This window comes from Rattus rattus, chromosome 9 (genome assembly GCF_011064425.1).
Source record: "Rattus rattus isolate New Zealand chromosome 9, Rrattus_CSIRO_v1, whole genome shotgun sequence".
In the NCBI taxonomy this organism is placed as follows: domain Eukaryota; kingdom Metazoa; phylum Chordata; class Mammalia; order Rodentia; family Muridae; genus Rattus; species Rattus rattus.
This window is the reverse complement of record NC_046162.1, coordinates 62321462-62337846: the sequence shown is the minus strand read 5'-3', so window position 1 is coordinate 62337846 and position 16385 is coordinate 62321462. Positions and strand designations below refer to the sequence as shown.

The following is a 16385-nucleotide window of genomic DNA, read 5'->3' as shown; positions in this document are numbered from 1 at the left end:
CGTCTTAATAGATGTGCAGTAATAATGAGCTAGTATTTGTATGTCATAAACTAAAGGGCAAAGAATAGATTCCAGTTCAATCTTGCATTCCACTGTTTTGTTTTTGGTTTTGGTTGGGTTTTGTTTTGTTTTGTTTTGTTTTTGTTTTTGGACAGACGCACATGAGCTCGTACCATCCCCTGGGACAGAACCAGCTTTAGTCAACCTGAGACTGGTTAGTGACTGCAGGCCGTTAGCTCTTCATGGCTGGACTGCTTACCATCACTGCTGGCTTTCATGCTATGGTCTGCACTGTGATGAGCCATTATAGCCCTTCTGAGATGGATGAGACCTGATTGGCTACATGCAAACTGTGTCTCCATCTCCACAGAGCCCCTAGTAAAAGGGATTACTATCTAGAAAGTAGCCGGAGTGTACAGTGTGCAATTGGCAGGTTCCTATGCTCACCTGCTTGGGGTTATCACCTGGCTCACATAATTTCTGTGCATTGGAACCTTGCAGTGAAAGGGACCAGGCCTATGCTGTAAGGGCCTTGGAGTTGGTGGAGCAGACCTTCAAGCTCTGAATGCACAGGTGTGTCCCTGGAGCATCCAACAGGGCCTTGAATTTCAGGGTGACATCACTTTATATGCGAGGCAGGGTTCCAGTTCTGGGTTTTAGTTGAGTACAAAGGCCTGCTCAGTTGTAAGGCTGTTTCATACCGATTCTTAAAAATGCAGGTGTCTTTTCCAGTTCCTCAAGCTCTTCGCTTCTCCTCAGCTGTTCAGTGGCCTTGAATCCTCAGGCCGTGCTGCCTCTTTCTTTGTGTTGAAGACTTTGTCCCTCTCCTGCTCTCAGTATGGTCACCAACTAATAAATAAACTGGATTTCTAGGCCTCTCCTCATGGACAGAGGGTACCCTGCAATCCCTTGTTTCCTCCTGAAATGTATCCAGATCAGTTTTGTTTGTAACTGTTTGGGGCTTTGGAGTGAAGAAAGACTGCCTCATCACCTTCTCCCTGCTTGCTTGCTTTCTTTCTTTCTTTCTTTCTTTCTTTCTTTCTTTCTTTCTTTCTTTCTTTCTTTCTTTCTTTTTTTTTTTTAAATCAAGCTACAGGCCAGAGAAAGTGTCCCTCCACCTACCTATTTCTGCCCTGCTCCTGTGTAACTCTGTGTAGCTCTCGGATGGTTATTTTATATTCCTGTTGATGTTTGGAGACAATTCGAGTTCTCAAACCTGGAAGGGGCGATCCTATTGAAGTATAGAATGATGGGTCCCAAGATGAAATGATACGAAAGCCCCACACTGCCCAAGGTAGGTTCCGCTGTAAAGAAGCATCCAGCTTAAAACCTCAGCTTCCAGTGGTAGAGCGCTTGCCTAGCAAAGGCAAGGCCCTGGGTTCGGTCCCCAGCTCCGAAAAAAAGAAAAAAGAAATTCTAAAAAAAAAAAAAAAAAACCTCGAGACAGCAGGAGCCTTGGAAGTGTGGCCTGGGGATTGATTGCACACTTTAAGGCCTTTCTATGGGATGGACGCTCCAAAGCCTCGCAAAACCTCGCGGAAGCTGCCTACTCTTACTAATAGCAGTCTTTCTCTACCAAGGCAAATTTTGCGTACAGGGAAGGGAAAGGGAGGGTGCCAGGAACTCCAAGAAGCCACCGCTCGCTATTGAGCTGTAAGCATCACAATAAGCCCCTGTAAACTCGAGGCCACTCAGGCTGTCTGAAAGATGGAGTCTAGCTGCTGGAAGGAGCTCAGATTTCTTCACTTCGTGCATGATGGTGCAGTTCCCCCAGGCCCAAACTCTCCCATCACCATCCCGCAGCTTCTGTGTCCCAGCCCCAGCCCTCCTCCCTGACCTTGTTCCCGTCCTTTGCAAAGTCGTTTGTCCCACTCCAAGTTGCACTTTCCCTCGTCCTGTGCTGCGAGATGCTGCCCACTGAGTATCTGCAGCGGCGTGACACCAGGGCGTTCCAGGCCAGAGCTGGCAGGACGCAGATCTGTGAGCTGACGCGCGGGGCGGAACTGCTGGCCCGGGCCGAAGGCCAGGCGGGGGCGGAGCTCGGACGAGGGCGGGGTGGCTTCACGGTTCCGCCCCCCAGCTGAGCCAGACCACGGTCGGGAACTTGCCAGCTCAGAGGTTCTAGGGGCAGCCGGCGCGCTTCTCTGGTTGCAGCTTGGGCGGCTCGGGCGGCTCCTATGGTGGGCGGCCAGGGGCTAGACGGGATGGCCTGTAGACGCGCGACGTGATCAGCTCGCACGCGGACCCACGCCTCCCGCAGCACTGCCTCAAGAGTCTATTCTGTGGGTGCAGGCACGCACCGGTCTCAGACCCTGCCGGAGCATGCGGGGTGCGGTGTGGGCGGCCCGGAGGCGCGCGGGGCAGCAGTGGCCTCGGTCCCCGGGCCCTGGGCCGGGTCCGCCCCCGCCGCCACCGCTGCTGTTGCTGCTACTGCTGCTGCTGGGCGGCGCGAGCGCGCAGTACTCCAGCGACCTGTGCAGCTGGAAGGGGAGGTGAGTCTTGGGGGACGATTCCAGCGTGGACCGCCTGGACCTGGACGGGAGCCCTCGGCAGCGGGTGGCAGAGCTGGTGGTGCCTGCAGGGTAGGGACAGCTATGTTGGCCAAGTCCTGTGACCCCCGCCCCAGCTCTGGATTTAGAACAAAAGAGTTGGTGGCATCTGGGTCCCAGCTCGGAGGACGCCCACTCTCCGCGCGCGAATCACTGCCCTAGTGGGTTTCCTGGGCTCCAGGGGCTGCAGGTTCAGTCCTCCCAACGATTGGGATTTCTGTTCCTTGAGGAAGGGTTGGGATTGTGCTCATCTAGAGGGGTAGACACGTATCGGCTGCAGCACCAGCCTTGTCTTCGGGGCAACAAGACGGGGTCGGCACCTGTCCCCGGCCAAATGCAGTAGGGTAGAGCCCTGCGCCTCCTCGGTGAAGGTCAAGCCGCCCTTGGCAGCAGGGCGCAGGGTTCCTGTGACACCTCTCGTCCCCCATCAGCGGTGACAGCGGAGGACTTTTCGCTGTTGTTTTAACTGAAGTGTGACGTATGGAAAGAAGCACAAGTCACAAGCGTGCGCGGGCGGGGTGCCTGAGGAATCGTAGCTACTTTGTACACTGAAAACGCGCCAGGCACAGCGGCCGGCCCCCTCTCTTTGCAGAGCCAGTTTGATTCGCTGCAAGTTGCCAATTCAGCGGTTTGCATAGCGCGCTGCGCTGATGCGGGTCTCCGCTGAAAACGTGGGCTGGGACGGCGGTGGGGGTCTGGTGTAGCTCATCCCACGGGAAGGGCGCTTGCGCAGGCTGGGGAAGGTACACGATCTGGTCTGAAGCACAGACTCCAGTGTAGAGAGGGCTCATGGGGCAATGCGTGTGATGGGTGATTTTGGTCAAGAGGGTTTTCTGAGAAAGGTGGATGTTGAGCAGTGCCCCGGATCTGCGTAAGCAGGGCATCAATGGTTATCTTGTACACTTACAGTGCCTGACTTTCTGAGGAAACCACAGAGACCAAAATCAACTCTCATCAAGACTGCGGCTGGAGTGCTTGGACTGAAAGATTGAGAGCTGCCTCCCGAGTGCTCCAGCACCGGTCTTTCAGGGAGTTGGAGCTTTTTCTCCAGCAGAAATCCCTTCTGCCTGGCAAGAACAGGGAATCAGTAGAGCTTGGGGCAGACAAGAGCAGATTGGATCTGGGGGAGGACTGGCCTTGGGAATGCTGGCGCCATCACAGGGCTGGCCACGAGCCTGTGATGCTAAGCTCTTACCGGGTTGCCCTTTCCCCATGGTAATTAACTCTCTCCTCACAACCTGCACTGCAGAATTAGTGTACTCTAACTTCAGGGCTTGGGGTGCCCTGTTCCAGCAGACCAAAACCAGAAACCGTACGCCGGCCTTTGAATGGGGTTTCCAGACACTTGCTTTTCTTCCAGGTTCTTAGAATACTGTGTGCCTGAAAGACGACCTTTCCCTGAGCCCAGGGATCTGTGGTGAGGGGTTGTTTTCCCCCAGGTAGTGAGGGATTGAGTAGAGACAAAGTAAAGGACACCTTATTTCCGCGGGTCCATTCTCATGTCGTTCCTTCCAATTAAATGGAATCAGATGACTAACTACCACATGATGCGTGTGACTGCTGGGGGTGGCAGCCCCCAAATTCAAGTCTGGGCATTGTGAGCTGGCTACCTGTCCCCTTGGACACCCCCTCTCCCCTGCCTACCTCCAGAGCCAGGCCAAGGTCCTCCAAAGGAGTGTAAGCAGTGGGAAGTGTCCATCCTTATACCTACCTGGCCCTTCTCCCCCAACTCATTCCTATTCTGGGATTCCTTTGAGGACCTCATTCCCAGGCTCTACCAGAGGACATCTGGAAGTTGTAGGTAGGTAGATAGGGCTGGGAGAAAACATAATACTCCCTTTTGTTATAGACATGGTCCCAACTTATAAGTGCACTTCACAGATCAGTTGGCTACTGCCCAGCTTGCTTCTACACAGTGTTTATGACTTTTTTTTTTCAAGCAGTCTAGAACAAATCATTGGGTGGAGCAAGTCTCAAAATGTTGTATTCTGGCCTCTGGTGGGAAGGAAGTTGCTCTCCATAACCCTGACCACTCCATTTAATTCATGTGGGCTCTAGGTGTTTCCAAGAAATCAAGTTGGAAATTTTGAAATACCCTTTTCTGTCCATGTTGATTAGCCAGTGCCATAAAGGTGGACCATGAACTTTCCCACTGTGATCAGTGGGAACTCGGCAGGTGTGGTCACACCTGGCCTGTCTTGTAAGGTAGGAACAAAAGGAAGAACTTAGCGGCAGAGCCTTTTGGTTACGCTTGGATCCGGAACCCTTCTAGAGACCCTTGTCCTGTCCTTGCATTAGCAGTGTATCTGAGCAAGCCCTGCTAGCATCCTCGAGCCCTCACAACAACCTGGAATGTATGCTTTGTCTCACGAGGCCATTAGAATTTGTGTTCATCTGGGTAGTGAGCCTTGCTGATTGAAGGACAAAAAAGAAAAGCACTGAGCTGGTGAAATGGCTTAGTAGTTAGTACAGTGTCTGTTTAACTCGTGTAAGACACTGCGTTGCTCCTAGAGACACACACATTCCCATACACACCATTTATTCAGTTTGACCTATGGTCAGATCATCCCTGTCAGCTTTATGGTGTAGACTAGGGCGAGTTCCGTCTGTACCAGCTTCATCATAGTAGTGGGACATGGCTGTTTTATTTTGTGTAGTTGATGCATCATTTCCATCTCACGAAGATGGTAAAGTCCTGTTGGTCAGTGGTCATTTAAGATGATACGGTGCTGGCTATTTGAAATGGAGATTGGGGTACTAGGTATTCCGGTGGGAACCTGTCTTGACTTCATTAAAGATCTGTCTGGCTGAGGGACCCTTTACTCTAGTTCCTGCTTGTCGAAACATGGACTGTGCACATGTACTAGCATTGATGTGAAAGCTCTTGTGTCAAGCGACTAGTCGTATTCTTGTTGATCTGAATGTTTTGGGAGAGTGTGAGGGTACACTCTTGACTGTCCCGGGATGCACACTTAATCCTTCCCTTAGTTAGTGAAGCCTGAGTAGAGGTGAGCTCACCGGCACCTCATTTCTGTGGGTCCTCTGCCCTCATGTTGTTCTTTCCAATTAAGTGGAGTGCAGTGGGGACCGCATAGTGCATGTGGATGGTAGCCCCTAGTCTGGGCATTGTGGGCCGGCCTCATGTCTCCTTGGTTATCCTGTGGAGGATAATCTTTCTATCTCCCTCTGCTGCACCAAGGCTCAGCGCTCTGAGGTGTAGTGAGGCTTCCATGCCCTTGAATCTCAGGAAGCAAAAACCTCATGCTGGGTGCTTTATATTAAATATAATTTATATTTGTAAGTTGAGATTTGTGACTGTCCTGGTGCAAGTGTCAGTTGTCCCTTGATGTTGGAGACAGGACAAAGAGAAAAACAGTAATTAGGTTTTAGCCATGTGCCCATTTAGTCTAATTTTCATAAAATACTATAATTATGCCCATTCCTGCATAGGTGTCAGATGAACTTGTGTGAGTTTTATTGACTGTAATTTGTAAGTTTATTCTATATGTGTGTCTTGGGCAGTGCCTGCTGGCTGGCTGCTCCTGGCCCAGAGCCTTGTGGGGGTGGGAAGCAGGTCAGGAGGGGTTCACCCACAATGCTTCTCTCTGATGTGGTCTGTGGGGGTGACTTACGCTCTTAGACTACTGTAGTCCTTGTATATAAAATGAGGTTTTGGGGGCCGGAAGCATGAGTCACTAATAGTAAAGGTATGCCATGTGTTATACATTTTCTCCCTTGCAGGAAAGCTTTCTGGTAACTCACTCAGGCTAGGTTCTGGATAAAGCCTTTTTTTATTTTGCATAAAAATCCTAAGAATGTGGGTGAACCTGTCTGAGATCTGATCAGAACCAAACTCTTGTAATAGAACTCTTAGCTGAAGCCACTGGTTTCTTTCCAAGACCACTGTGGTTATGACGTAACCTTAGCAACGAGCTGACTTTTGCTTTATAGTTTGAGCAGGAGAAACTTCTGCATTTTCAGCAGCTTCGATTTTTTTTTGAAAACAATACCGCCTCACGAGGGTGTAGCGTACTACATGCATCCTTTCATTTGGCATATGTGAGACCAATTATTACTTTAGGAACCTTGTCACTTTAGGAATCCCATCCAAAGGTTCTCTTGTTCTTTAGGCTTCTCCCCACCCCCTGCCCCAGGGATGTTTCCTTTACCCTTATAATGAATTCTACTTTAATGGTTCTTGGATTTGTTTTTTAAAATATGATTGGTGAAATAAGCTTCAGGTTTGAAAATGACTGAAATGAAAATGACAAATGGTCAGATCATTGGCTTAAGAAAAGTCAAATCTCTGATTTCCTGTGGCTGACTCCTCCAGCTGGTTTGGAAGCTGCTCTCTGGAGTATGTGATTACATGTGTAGTGCACCCATGGCATCTCTACACACGAGCTTCATCCTCCTTTTTCACTTCCTTGAGTGGTTTGAAACCTTGGCTGGTGCAGTGGCCCTGCTGGTCCGCTTTGCTACATGTCTCAGAATACCCAGATCATTCTTGGCTCTAACTTCCTGATGCCATTTCCTTGGCAGAGGAAGCTACCAAGACTCTGGTGCCCTGGGGTGCAGCATGGGATGTATGTAGGGTCTGGGGAGCCAGCATGGCCTGTACCGTCAGAGCTTTGGTCTTGCTCAGCTTCACTCTTGGAGTGAGTCCACTGGAAGCTGAGAGAGGTGGGTTCCCTTTACATGTGTCAGGTGAGTGTGAGTGGCTCTTGAGTGAGGCCGTGCGTGGGGTGATGCATGTGGGACCTTTGCTCTGAGATCCTGGCTAACCCTGTTCCCTCTTCCCACAGTGGGCTCACCCGGGAGGCACACAGCAAGGAGGTGGAGCAGGTGTACCTGCGCTGCTCAGCAGGCTCTGTGGAATGGATGTACCCAACTGGGGCGCTCATTGTTAACCTACGGCCCAACACCTTCTCACCTGCCCAGAACTTGACTGTGTGCATCAAGCCTTTCAGGGACTCCTCTGGGGCCAATATTTATTTGGAAAAAACTGGAGAACTAAGACTGTTGGTGCGGGACGTCAGAGGCGAACCTGGCCAAGTGCAGTGCTTCAGCCTAGAGCAGGGAGGCTTATTTGTGGAGGCCACACCCCAGCAGGACATCAGCAGAAGGACCACAGGCTTCCAGTATGAGCTGATGAGTGGGCAGAGGGGACTGGACCTGCACGTGCTGTCTGGTAAGTACATTGTGCAGGGCTAGCATGGGCCTGTTAACCTGTCCTGCTGCTTACTCTCAGGTAACACTGGGGGTTCACCTAATCACACTGATTATTCCCTTACCCTCTCCTGAATTCACCTCTGTGAAACATTCTTATGTCTGTGGGTTCAATGTGGCATGCTTGTCCCATGAGTCCTTTGTCCTACTGAAGGATTGCAACATGAGAGAGTATCAGACCTTAAAACTGAGTGCAGCCTTTTCATTCAAGACCCCCTTTAAGAAGACTTCTCATTGTTGTGTACCTTTAGGCCCCCGGAGCTTCTGACTTGAGGGAAGTGAGGTGGTAGGAGGCTGTGTTCCCTGAGAATGGCTTACAGTTCTGGTCCTCAAAAGGACTGTGTATAACTCGTTTGAGGTGGAGCCTCTACCCTTCCAGCGGTCACACAAACCGCTGGTTCAGGTTTTTGGTGTTTGCCATAGACGTGAAATAGTTTTGGGTGGGGAGCAGAACTGCACGAAGCCGTGATATCCCAGAGGTTTTTGAGGATGGAGGAGGACATGTAAGGTCTCCAGGGAGAGCACAGCTGAGCCAGCTCCATCTCCACAAGATAAAGCCAGAAGCCCGATGGAGATACCAGCAAGTACCCCACAGGGTCTGAGGTTAAGAAAGGACGGTGTGTAGCCAGGTGCCTGCTGGGAATTGGGGTAGGTAACCGTGGGAGGAGCTCCCCACTGGGGCAGAGTAGTCAGGAACTCCTGCCACCTCACTTCCCTCAGGAGCCGATGTAGTGGCAGCTTTGGATGCTGACGGATGAGGTTCAGGCACACATTTCTCCAAAACCATGGGAAGGCTAAATGAGGTAGCATGTGGGCCTCATAACTGAAGCTGTGGACTTGGCTTTGTTTCTGTTTGTTTGGTTTTTTCTTTCTTTTGTTTTGACACAGCAGATGTTTTTCTGTGTGGCAGACGGTAGTGATAAGAACGTGTTTTCATTTTAATCCCAGGTTTGGGAATATGGGTCACTTTGCAGCAGCTGACTGATTTGCCTCGCGCTCTGGCAGAAGCATGTCTTTGCCAGCTGCAGATAGTTTCTGTGATTGTATGACGTTCGAAACTCTGGGAACTTCTCAGAGAATATATAAATGCAAGGCCCCGAGAGTCAGGAAGAGTGGTTGTTGGTCATCCAAGGGGGTTGGACGTAGTTTGTTAGTAGTTGTGTTCAAAAAAGAAACAAGAAAAAAAAATTAGATTCAGAGATCTCTATCTATCTCCCTTCTATCCTTTCTCTCCTGTCTAATGACAGGGACTGAAACCTGGAGGATAAAGGGTGGAAAAAGAAGAACCCACAAAGTAGCAAAGACCAGTTATGACAGATAAATTGCATCAATGATGTGTCTTTGTGGTGGGTAGTAGAGAGATGTCAACTTACAGTAAGGCAAGTCTCACCTCCTGTGCTCTGATCCATTAGGGTCTTATTTCTTTGCTCATAAATGAGGATGACTGATAGATCCCCAAAACTGCCCTCTCTCCTCTCCTTTACTGTCTGCTGTCTCCAAGCCCACACTTTCAGGCTAAGGGAAGGAGACCTGTAGGGGTCAGTTGAGTGGCCTCAGTTTTTCCTGGGGTTTCAGGAAGACGTAGATATTTAGCTGTAGTCCTATATTCAATATTCTATTCACCTTTCAGGCCACAGGTAAAGACAAGGCAGTGTCCCAGGTAAAATGTCATGCTATCCCTGTGCCTAGGACTTAGTTGAGTTTGAGCCTCAGGGTTCCCTCGTTATCCCAAAACAAACACCTGCTTGATCCTGGATGTCTGTGATATCAAACTTGTAGTGATTTTGCATACTTCGTCAATGTCAGACACTATATAGTGACTATCAGAATTCAGGTCAGAGACTCAGACTGGAGTGGTTATGAGCTTTGGCCCAACTCTAGCATTGTCTGAAAATGGGCACAGAAACTAGCATTACCTAGAACTGGGTGCCAACCATCCTAGGGGGCAGCACCTGAGTCCCATGGTTGAGATGGTCTCACCTGGGACAGTAGCTTTTTTGGAGAATGGGGGCTCCTGAGCTGTTAGTGCTTAAGGAAAAGGTGGATATATAATGTGAAATGTTAGTGCTGGCCATTGTCCTGCTCAGGTTGGGACAGCTTCCAAGGTTTCTATGGCCAGTGGCAGGCTCCCCCTCCCCATTTTTTTTTCCTGTTTTGGCCTTGGTGCAGCTTCAGAAATGAGATATAAGCCGGAACAAAAGCAGTGTCGGCAGAGAAGGAAAAGCGTACCTGACCCTGGATGCTTATGCCAGAGGCAGACAAGTTCCTAGATGAATCAGTTCTCATTTGTGCCGACTCAAGAGAACTGTGGTGCCATGGGTTGGAACCCAGACAAGAGTACATGAGAGCATGTGCATATGTGCATGTGAGCCTTGATCCCCACCCAGAAAGGAGAGAACCTGCTGCTGCTCCAGGATAGGTCCTAGAGTGTCTACAGCGTTAGCTTCATGTTTACTTGGATAGCATAGTTGCCTTGTGACCCGCATCACAATGGAAAAGACCGGAGCAGTGGGGTATAGTGCTGTTCCAGAGGCGTGTCTAGGTCATATGAGAGGTGACCCCAGCATCTGGGATGCTGGATTTGACTGCTAACCCTGCACCTGCTGCCCCTCTTTCCTTGCTCAGAATTTCTAGGCAGTGGCACTACCTCTGATGCTTAGGGAAAGCTGGCAGAATAGTGAAGGCCCTACCTCTGAGTACAGATAAAACTCTTACCTGGAGGCTGACCTCTCTATGTAGGAGAGATGACTATGGGGTGACCAGAAAGGGTGAGATTCTCTCTGGTTCAGGGGATAGGTACAGCTGGGGTGTGTCCTGGTTCCATTCCATCCTGGTGGGCTCATGACCTTGGCAGCCATTGCTGCGGAACTCGGAGGGGGTGTCAAGTGAGGGGGTTGGTAGCAACAGCGGCATTTCAGACACACGCTGAAGAGAAAGGCAGCAGGATACTTTTGCTATTACTGTCACCGGCTCATTGGGCTCACAGGGTGGGGCCTACTGCTTCTGAACGTGTCTTCTTATCCTTCTAAATCCTGCTCTGCTTGTTGCTAATAGGCTTGAGACACTACATGGAACCCCACTGCTCAGGTCCATTTGGTAGACAGAGTTGGTGTATGGGCTGTGATGGTGTAAGGGTTGAAGGCCGTGTCTTGTTTGTTTGTTCTGTTGAGAACAGGGTCTCTTTATTTTGTAGCTTTGGCCATCCTAGAACTTGCTATATAGACCAGGCTGTCCTCAAACTCAGAGATCCACCTGCCTCTGCTTCTAGAGTGCTGGGATTAAAGATGTGCACCACCATGCCCAGTGTCATGTCTTGTGGTGGAAGGAAGCACGGTGCCCTGGAAGCTGAAGAACAAAGAGCATATTGTTTGAAGTCCTGTACCCTCTGGTCAGTTCCTGCCTTGGTGGTTTCTCAGGCCACTGTGATTTTCTTGTGATTATTTTTTCATCGTAATCCTCTCTCAACCTTGGGTAAAGAATGGTGTGGTCTTCACTGACTCCCTTGCAGGGTTGGAGGGTTCAGAGAACCCTTGGGTCACATTGTCCTTTGGGTGGCACCTGGTAGTGGTGATCATTGAAGAAGCCTAGACCTTAGCTCCTAGGCCACTCTGTCCAGGTATGTCTTGCTTTTCTGCCCCACTAGGGCCCTCAAAGGGCTTTGGTGTATAAGGTTTTTGCTTTGGAACTATATGTATCATTCTGGCTGTTCTCATTAGACAGTGCTGCCCATACACCAGTTAGTCTGGCTTGCAAGGTCTGCTTTCTAGCATCCAGATATTCTTGCCTGTGTTTGCTCTTCCTGCTTTCTGGACCCTGCCCAGGTTGAGCCCTTACCCAAATCTGTCCCCAGGAGGCCTCAATCCTGTTTTCTTTATCCTCATTTAGTTCCTTTTATATGTGTTTCCTGCCTGATTTCCAAAGTGGCTCCCAGGAAATGCAATGTCAGCATCTGCAGCCAGCATATTCTACAGCTGCTATGAACTTGAATCTGATTAATAATTCTTCCTACATGGAGGTCCTTAGTATCCACATTGAGTTTCCACAGAAACGAAGCTCAGAATTACTTCAAGGATGCCTTCAGGTGGGCCACTAGCTAGCTCAGTTGTCACTCATGGCGCCGACTCCTTGAGGCTCGCACAGGTTTGCAGGATGCCTAGCCTGACAAAGGGGCATCTCCTACAGGTAGTTGTGAGCCAGGCCAAGGACAACTGAAGGGGGTGGTCTCTACATGTTCTCTACAACTATCAGCTGAGGTTCCAGCACATATAACTCACAGGGAGGGCAAAACTTAGGGACTTGTTTCAGGCTAAATGCCCAGGACTTGGGTCTCTGCTCTTTACCTCCTCTCCACTGGAGGAGCTGCCCTGGTTCAACTTAACTAACTCTTCACTCTGAGGTGCTTTCTGGGGACCCTCGCTTCCAACTCCCAACCCCGTGTGGCCTGAACACTTAACCTTTTCCCTAGCGTCTGCTGCCCTTCCTCCTGAAGGGGGCCTTCAGGTAGACTGTGGTCACCAGGGTCAATAAACCTGCTTGTGGGCACAGGTCAGTTACCAACTAGGGTTATATCCCAGAATACTGTTCTCTGAATCTCATGTTGCCCAAAATAGTCTCTGAGGTCTCCTGTATAGCCAAGCCCTGCCTGTGTTCCAGACCAGCCCAGCCCATGTCTGCTCACATCCAGTATGAGTGCTGGTTCCCAGTCAGTGTGAGAATGAATAGCTACAGGAACCACACACCTCAGCAGCTTCAGTGTAGAGGTTCAGGTAGCATCAGAGGTTCAGGGGACTGTGGTGACCCAAGCAAAATATCACAAGAAGGAAAGGGGCTGCAGGGCAACCAGAGTTGAGGGTGGACATCCAAGAGACCAGCAAACTGGCTTCCAGGAGTTGTTCTTCATTCGGGTCTCCTCAGTAGAAGTTTCTGGACTGTGAAACTGGCATGGGGGTGGGAGTGTTTCATTTTCTGATGGGCTGTGCTGATGCCAACAGGTTGTACTTGTTTGGTGGCTTCTCCCTTTTCTGATAGCTAAATAGAAGCAAAAGCGCTTGCAGGTGAGTGGGTGGGTGAGTCAGCAAGCGCTTAGGCTGGGAGGCACCCCACCCCCTTTCCGAGGTAGGTCCAAAGGATAGGGCCCCAGACACACCCAGCTCAAGGGGCCATAGAGAGCTGTGCTTGATTAGGACACTGTAAACCCCAAGACTTTGTCTCAGGTTTACTCCTTCAGGACCTGAACTTCAGGCTTCTCTGAACTTCTGTTGGCCTGGAAACACTTGGCTTGCTTACCCTCCACCCACATGAGTGCAGTCTTGGTTCCCCTGGGGCCATGTCACCAGCACTTAGGGTCAGGGTAGGTAGCCTCCAGGCATGCAGATAGCATTGACTTCTTCCAGGACCAAAGAGCCCTGAGACAGGGATTCCCCAAAGCCTTTGCAGGGGGAAAGGCTACAGGGAAATTTGTCTGAGATGTCATACCCCAGGGTTTCTGTTTTATCGGAGAACTTGGGCCCAAAGCAGGAAACTGAGGACAAAGTCTTGAGACATAACTCACAGCAGATAACAAGCTTCCATCTTCTTGAAAACTCCAGTTTGTGGAGAAGCTGCTGAGCCAGTTTCTGTTTCACACCAGGGGAAGTGGGGCTAAGGGCAGGAGGTGGCTGTTACTGGAGAAATGAGTTATGCAAGTGGTTGACCAGTGAGGGAGCTCATTCTAAGAGTATATGTACCTCTGGGCCCTCTGTAGGATGTCAGGCTCCAGGTTTTGGGTGTCTCGAGCCTGAGTCCTATGAATAAAACTCAGTTTGCTGGGCTCTCATAGTATATAACTTGTCCCAAGGCTCAATGAGGCCTAGAGGAGGGGCTAAACTGATGGCCCCAGCTCAAGAGCCTATACCCATAGCAGAGAGATTGATTTCTCCAATCATGTCTACTCTCCCACACTCCAGTCAACACTGCCTTTGCAGATGCTTAGCCTTGGTTCTTGTAAGAAATGCCCAGGGCAGATGGGCTGAGTGAGATCCTCCTTTGGGACTGTGATGTGGGGAGTAGACATCAGGCTGCAGTAGGGTCCTACTTTGCATTAAGATACCCACACCATTTTAGGTTGTGGTTGGAAGCTGTAGGAGGGTACTTTGGCTGGGTAGTATCCACATGTGGTTTCAGCTCATCTTGGGGTTGGTTTTGCAGTGTGATAGGCTTGTAAGAACAACTTTGTTTTTTATTGTTGTTTCGTTTTTTAAATGGGTACAATTGTTTATTTGGAACTACACTAACAAATAAGTGGGAGTGGCATGTGCTCCTTTTCCTTGTCTGGACTAGTGTTATTGCAGCTACAGCATGAGCTAGGAGGGCCAGGTGATCCTTTGAATTAATGGCTGACTTGACAGAAGACGGTCTTCAGCCTCCTCCCTTGCTGATCACTCCCATGGTAGAGTTGGAGTTGGCCGGAGGTCTCACTATGATTTTATCTCAAACACGAACCCTCACGTGTAGGCCAGGGAGGCAGGCCTTTTGTATTCTGCAGTGTTAGGGTTGGGAAGGGTCTGTGACAAAGCAGTATTGTCTGGGCTGTATTATTACCCTGTTTTTTTTTTTCCTCCTCAGCCCCCTGTCGACCTTGCAGTGACGCTGAGGTCCTCCTTGCCATCTGCACCAGTGACTTTGGTAAGTCTGTTCCTGTGGTTGTCTTTCCAGGGTCTGAGGGCTTTCCTAAGTCAGCATTGATTTCTTGTGTGTGTGTGTGTGTGTGTGTGTGTGTGTGTATGGGAGGGGTGGGTTGCTGAAGTTTGCTGAACCTGGCTTCACCCTGCACTCACAGGGAGCAGTGCACTGTGTACCCTAAGGTGAGTCTGGATACCACACATGCAGGCAGAGTTGGGGCTTGCACACTAGTGTGTCAGTGTATGCTCACTGTGCACAGCATCTCACAGCCTCCTGCAGACTCTGGAAGTCCTTCAGTTCTCAGTGAAATTTCAGAAGTGCTCTGGGAACATAGTGCAGAGGGCAGCCTGGCATGTCCCTGTGCCAGCCACAGCTCAGAGCTTTGCTCATTTTTCACCCAGGTGGTTGGGGTCTTGAAAGCCCTTTTGGAGTCAGGGATGTTTTCTGAGGTTGGGGGCTCCTTGCTAGAATATTTACACAGTGTTCTCCTTAGACAAGGGGAAGTCCTTGCTTAACTGTTGCCATAATAGTAGCTACATTGAGCTGGGGTCCAGCTAACTGTGCTCCAACCCTCATCCAAAAGCCAAGAGCTATCGCTCGGTGGAATCTTGACTCCTTACTGCTCCACTCTCCAGGCCCTACCCCACTACCCAATACAAGGTGCTCCCTGTTGCCTCCCCTCTCATTATTCTTGCCCTTTGAGCTGCACTGCGACACCTGATGTGACCCAGAACTGCAGAGCACTTTGCTTATTTCCTTGTTCTTACCTGGAGGGTGTGTGCTGTATAGCTGATGCCCAGTGGAATGTCTTTGTCTGACAGTATCGATATCACAGACTTCTGCTCATCATTGAGCTTTCAAAAGGTTGCTATGTGACTAGAGCAGGTTCATGGCCAGTTCTAAATGCCTTGGACAGCCAGGGACATACCCAGGGCGACATGTGCTATGTGCCTGCCATTGCTGACAGAGCCCATTAGATTTGCTGACCTCTGTCTTCTTCTTCTACAGTTGTCCGAGGCTTCATCGAGGATGTCACCCATGTACCAGAACAGCAAGTGTCAGTCATTCACCTACGGGTGAGCAGGCTCCACAGGCAGAAGAGCAGGGTCTTCCAGCCAGCTCCTGAGGACAGTGGCCACTGGCTGGGCCATGTCACAACACTGCTGCAGTGTGGAGTACGACCAGGGCATGGAGAATTCCTCTTCACTGGACATGTGCACTTTGGGGAGGCACAACTTGGATGTGCCCCACGCTTTAGTGACTTTCAAAAGATGTACAGGAAAGCAGAAGAAAGGGGCATAAACCCTTGTGAAATCAATATGGAGTGACTTGCAGGGTGACACCATACTGCTGTCCTTCAGATGAGCCATGGCTCAGTTGCTCTATCAAATCCCGATAGAGATTGCAGACTGGTGGCATGAGCCCTGCCTGGTGCTTGAACTGGGAAGGGAGGTACATGCTGCTCTGACCCCTTAGGTCCCATTCAAGGATGCCCTGACCCATTGGAAATGTTGTAAAATGCAAACTAAGTTATTATATTTTTTTTTGTAAAAGATGCCTTGGTGTGCCATTTAATAGTGTTTTTACAAAGTTATTTTCAGCCATTGCATTTGGCTTGATACATTGATGGGAGGTAGGTTGTGGTGCCCAGTGATGGCTATTGAGGTTTCCATGGCTATGACTCAGCCTTGTTATCCTTGTGACAGAAATGTATGGACCAGATACTTTTTCATTTCCCCTTCATTTTAGGTCTCTATTTTAAAAGACCATCTTTGCAGTTGAGAACCTTTCCAGACTGTATGTAGGCGGCTTCCATTCCAGAGAATAAAGACCAGGATCTGAGCCCCCAATATTACATCCATCTCAACCCATTGGATGGGTACCTGTATTGAGCCCTTTCTGCTCAGCTGTGGCCTGCTGTCCCAAGACCTTTTGTTCACTGGACAA

At 49.9% G+C, this 16385-nt stretch overlaps 1 protein-coding gene across 2 annotated transcripts; it reads left to right on the top strand.

Moving 5' to 3' along the window:
- Positions 1-2080: 2080 nt before the first annotated feature.
- On the top strand, positions 2081-15993 carry Metrnl (meteorin like, glial cell differentiation regulator). Of its 2 annotated transcripts, none has more exons than XM_032913276.1 (4): positions 2081-2492; positions 7355-7740; positions 14382-14441; positions 15447-15993. In XM_032913276.1, exons 1-4 carry the CDS (start codon positions 2323-2325, stop codon positions 15764-15766), a joined length of 936 nt encoding a protein of 311 aa, XP_032769167.1. In that variant the 5' UTR covers positions 2081-2322; the 3' UTR covers positions 15767-15993. The 2 variants fall into 2 exon arrangements, with proteins under 2 accessions (XP_032769167.1, XP_032769168.1); XM_032913277.1 differs by lacking the exon at positions 2081-2492 and adding an exon at positions 2506-2582.
- Positions 15994-16385: the final 392 nt, after the last annotated feature.

What these genes read in the sequence shown, in the direction of transcription:
- Metrnl (XM_032913276.1), top strand. Translation starts at nt 2,323, where the DNA reads ATGCGGGGTGCGGTGTGGGCGGCCCGGAGGCGCGCGGGGCAGCAGTGG. An exon ending in CTGTGCAGCTGGAAGGGGAG is followed by an intron (nt 2,493 to 7,354) that starts GTGAGTCTTGGG and finishes CTCTTCCCACAG; the next exon opens with TGGGCTCACCCGGGAGGCAC. An exon ending in CATCTGCACCAGTGACTTTG is followed by an intron (nt 14,442 to 15,446) that starts GTAAGTCTGTTC and finishes CTTCTTCTACAG; the next exon opens with TTGTCCGAGGCTTCATCGAG.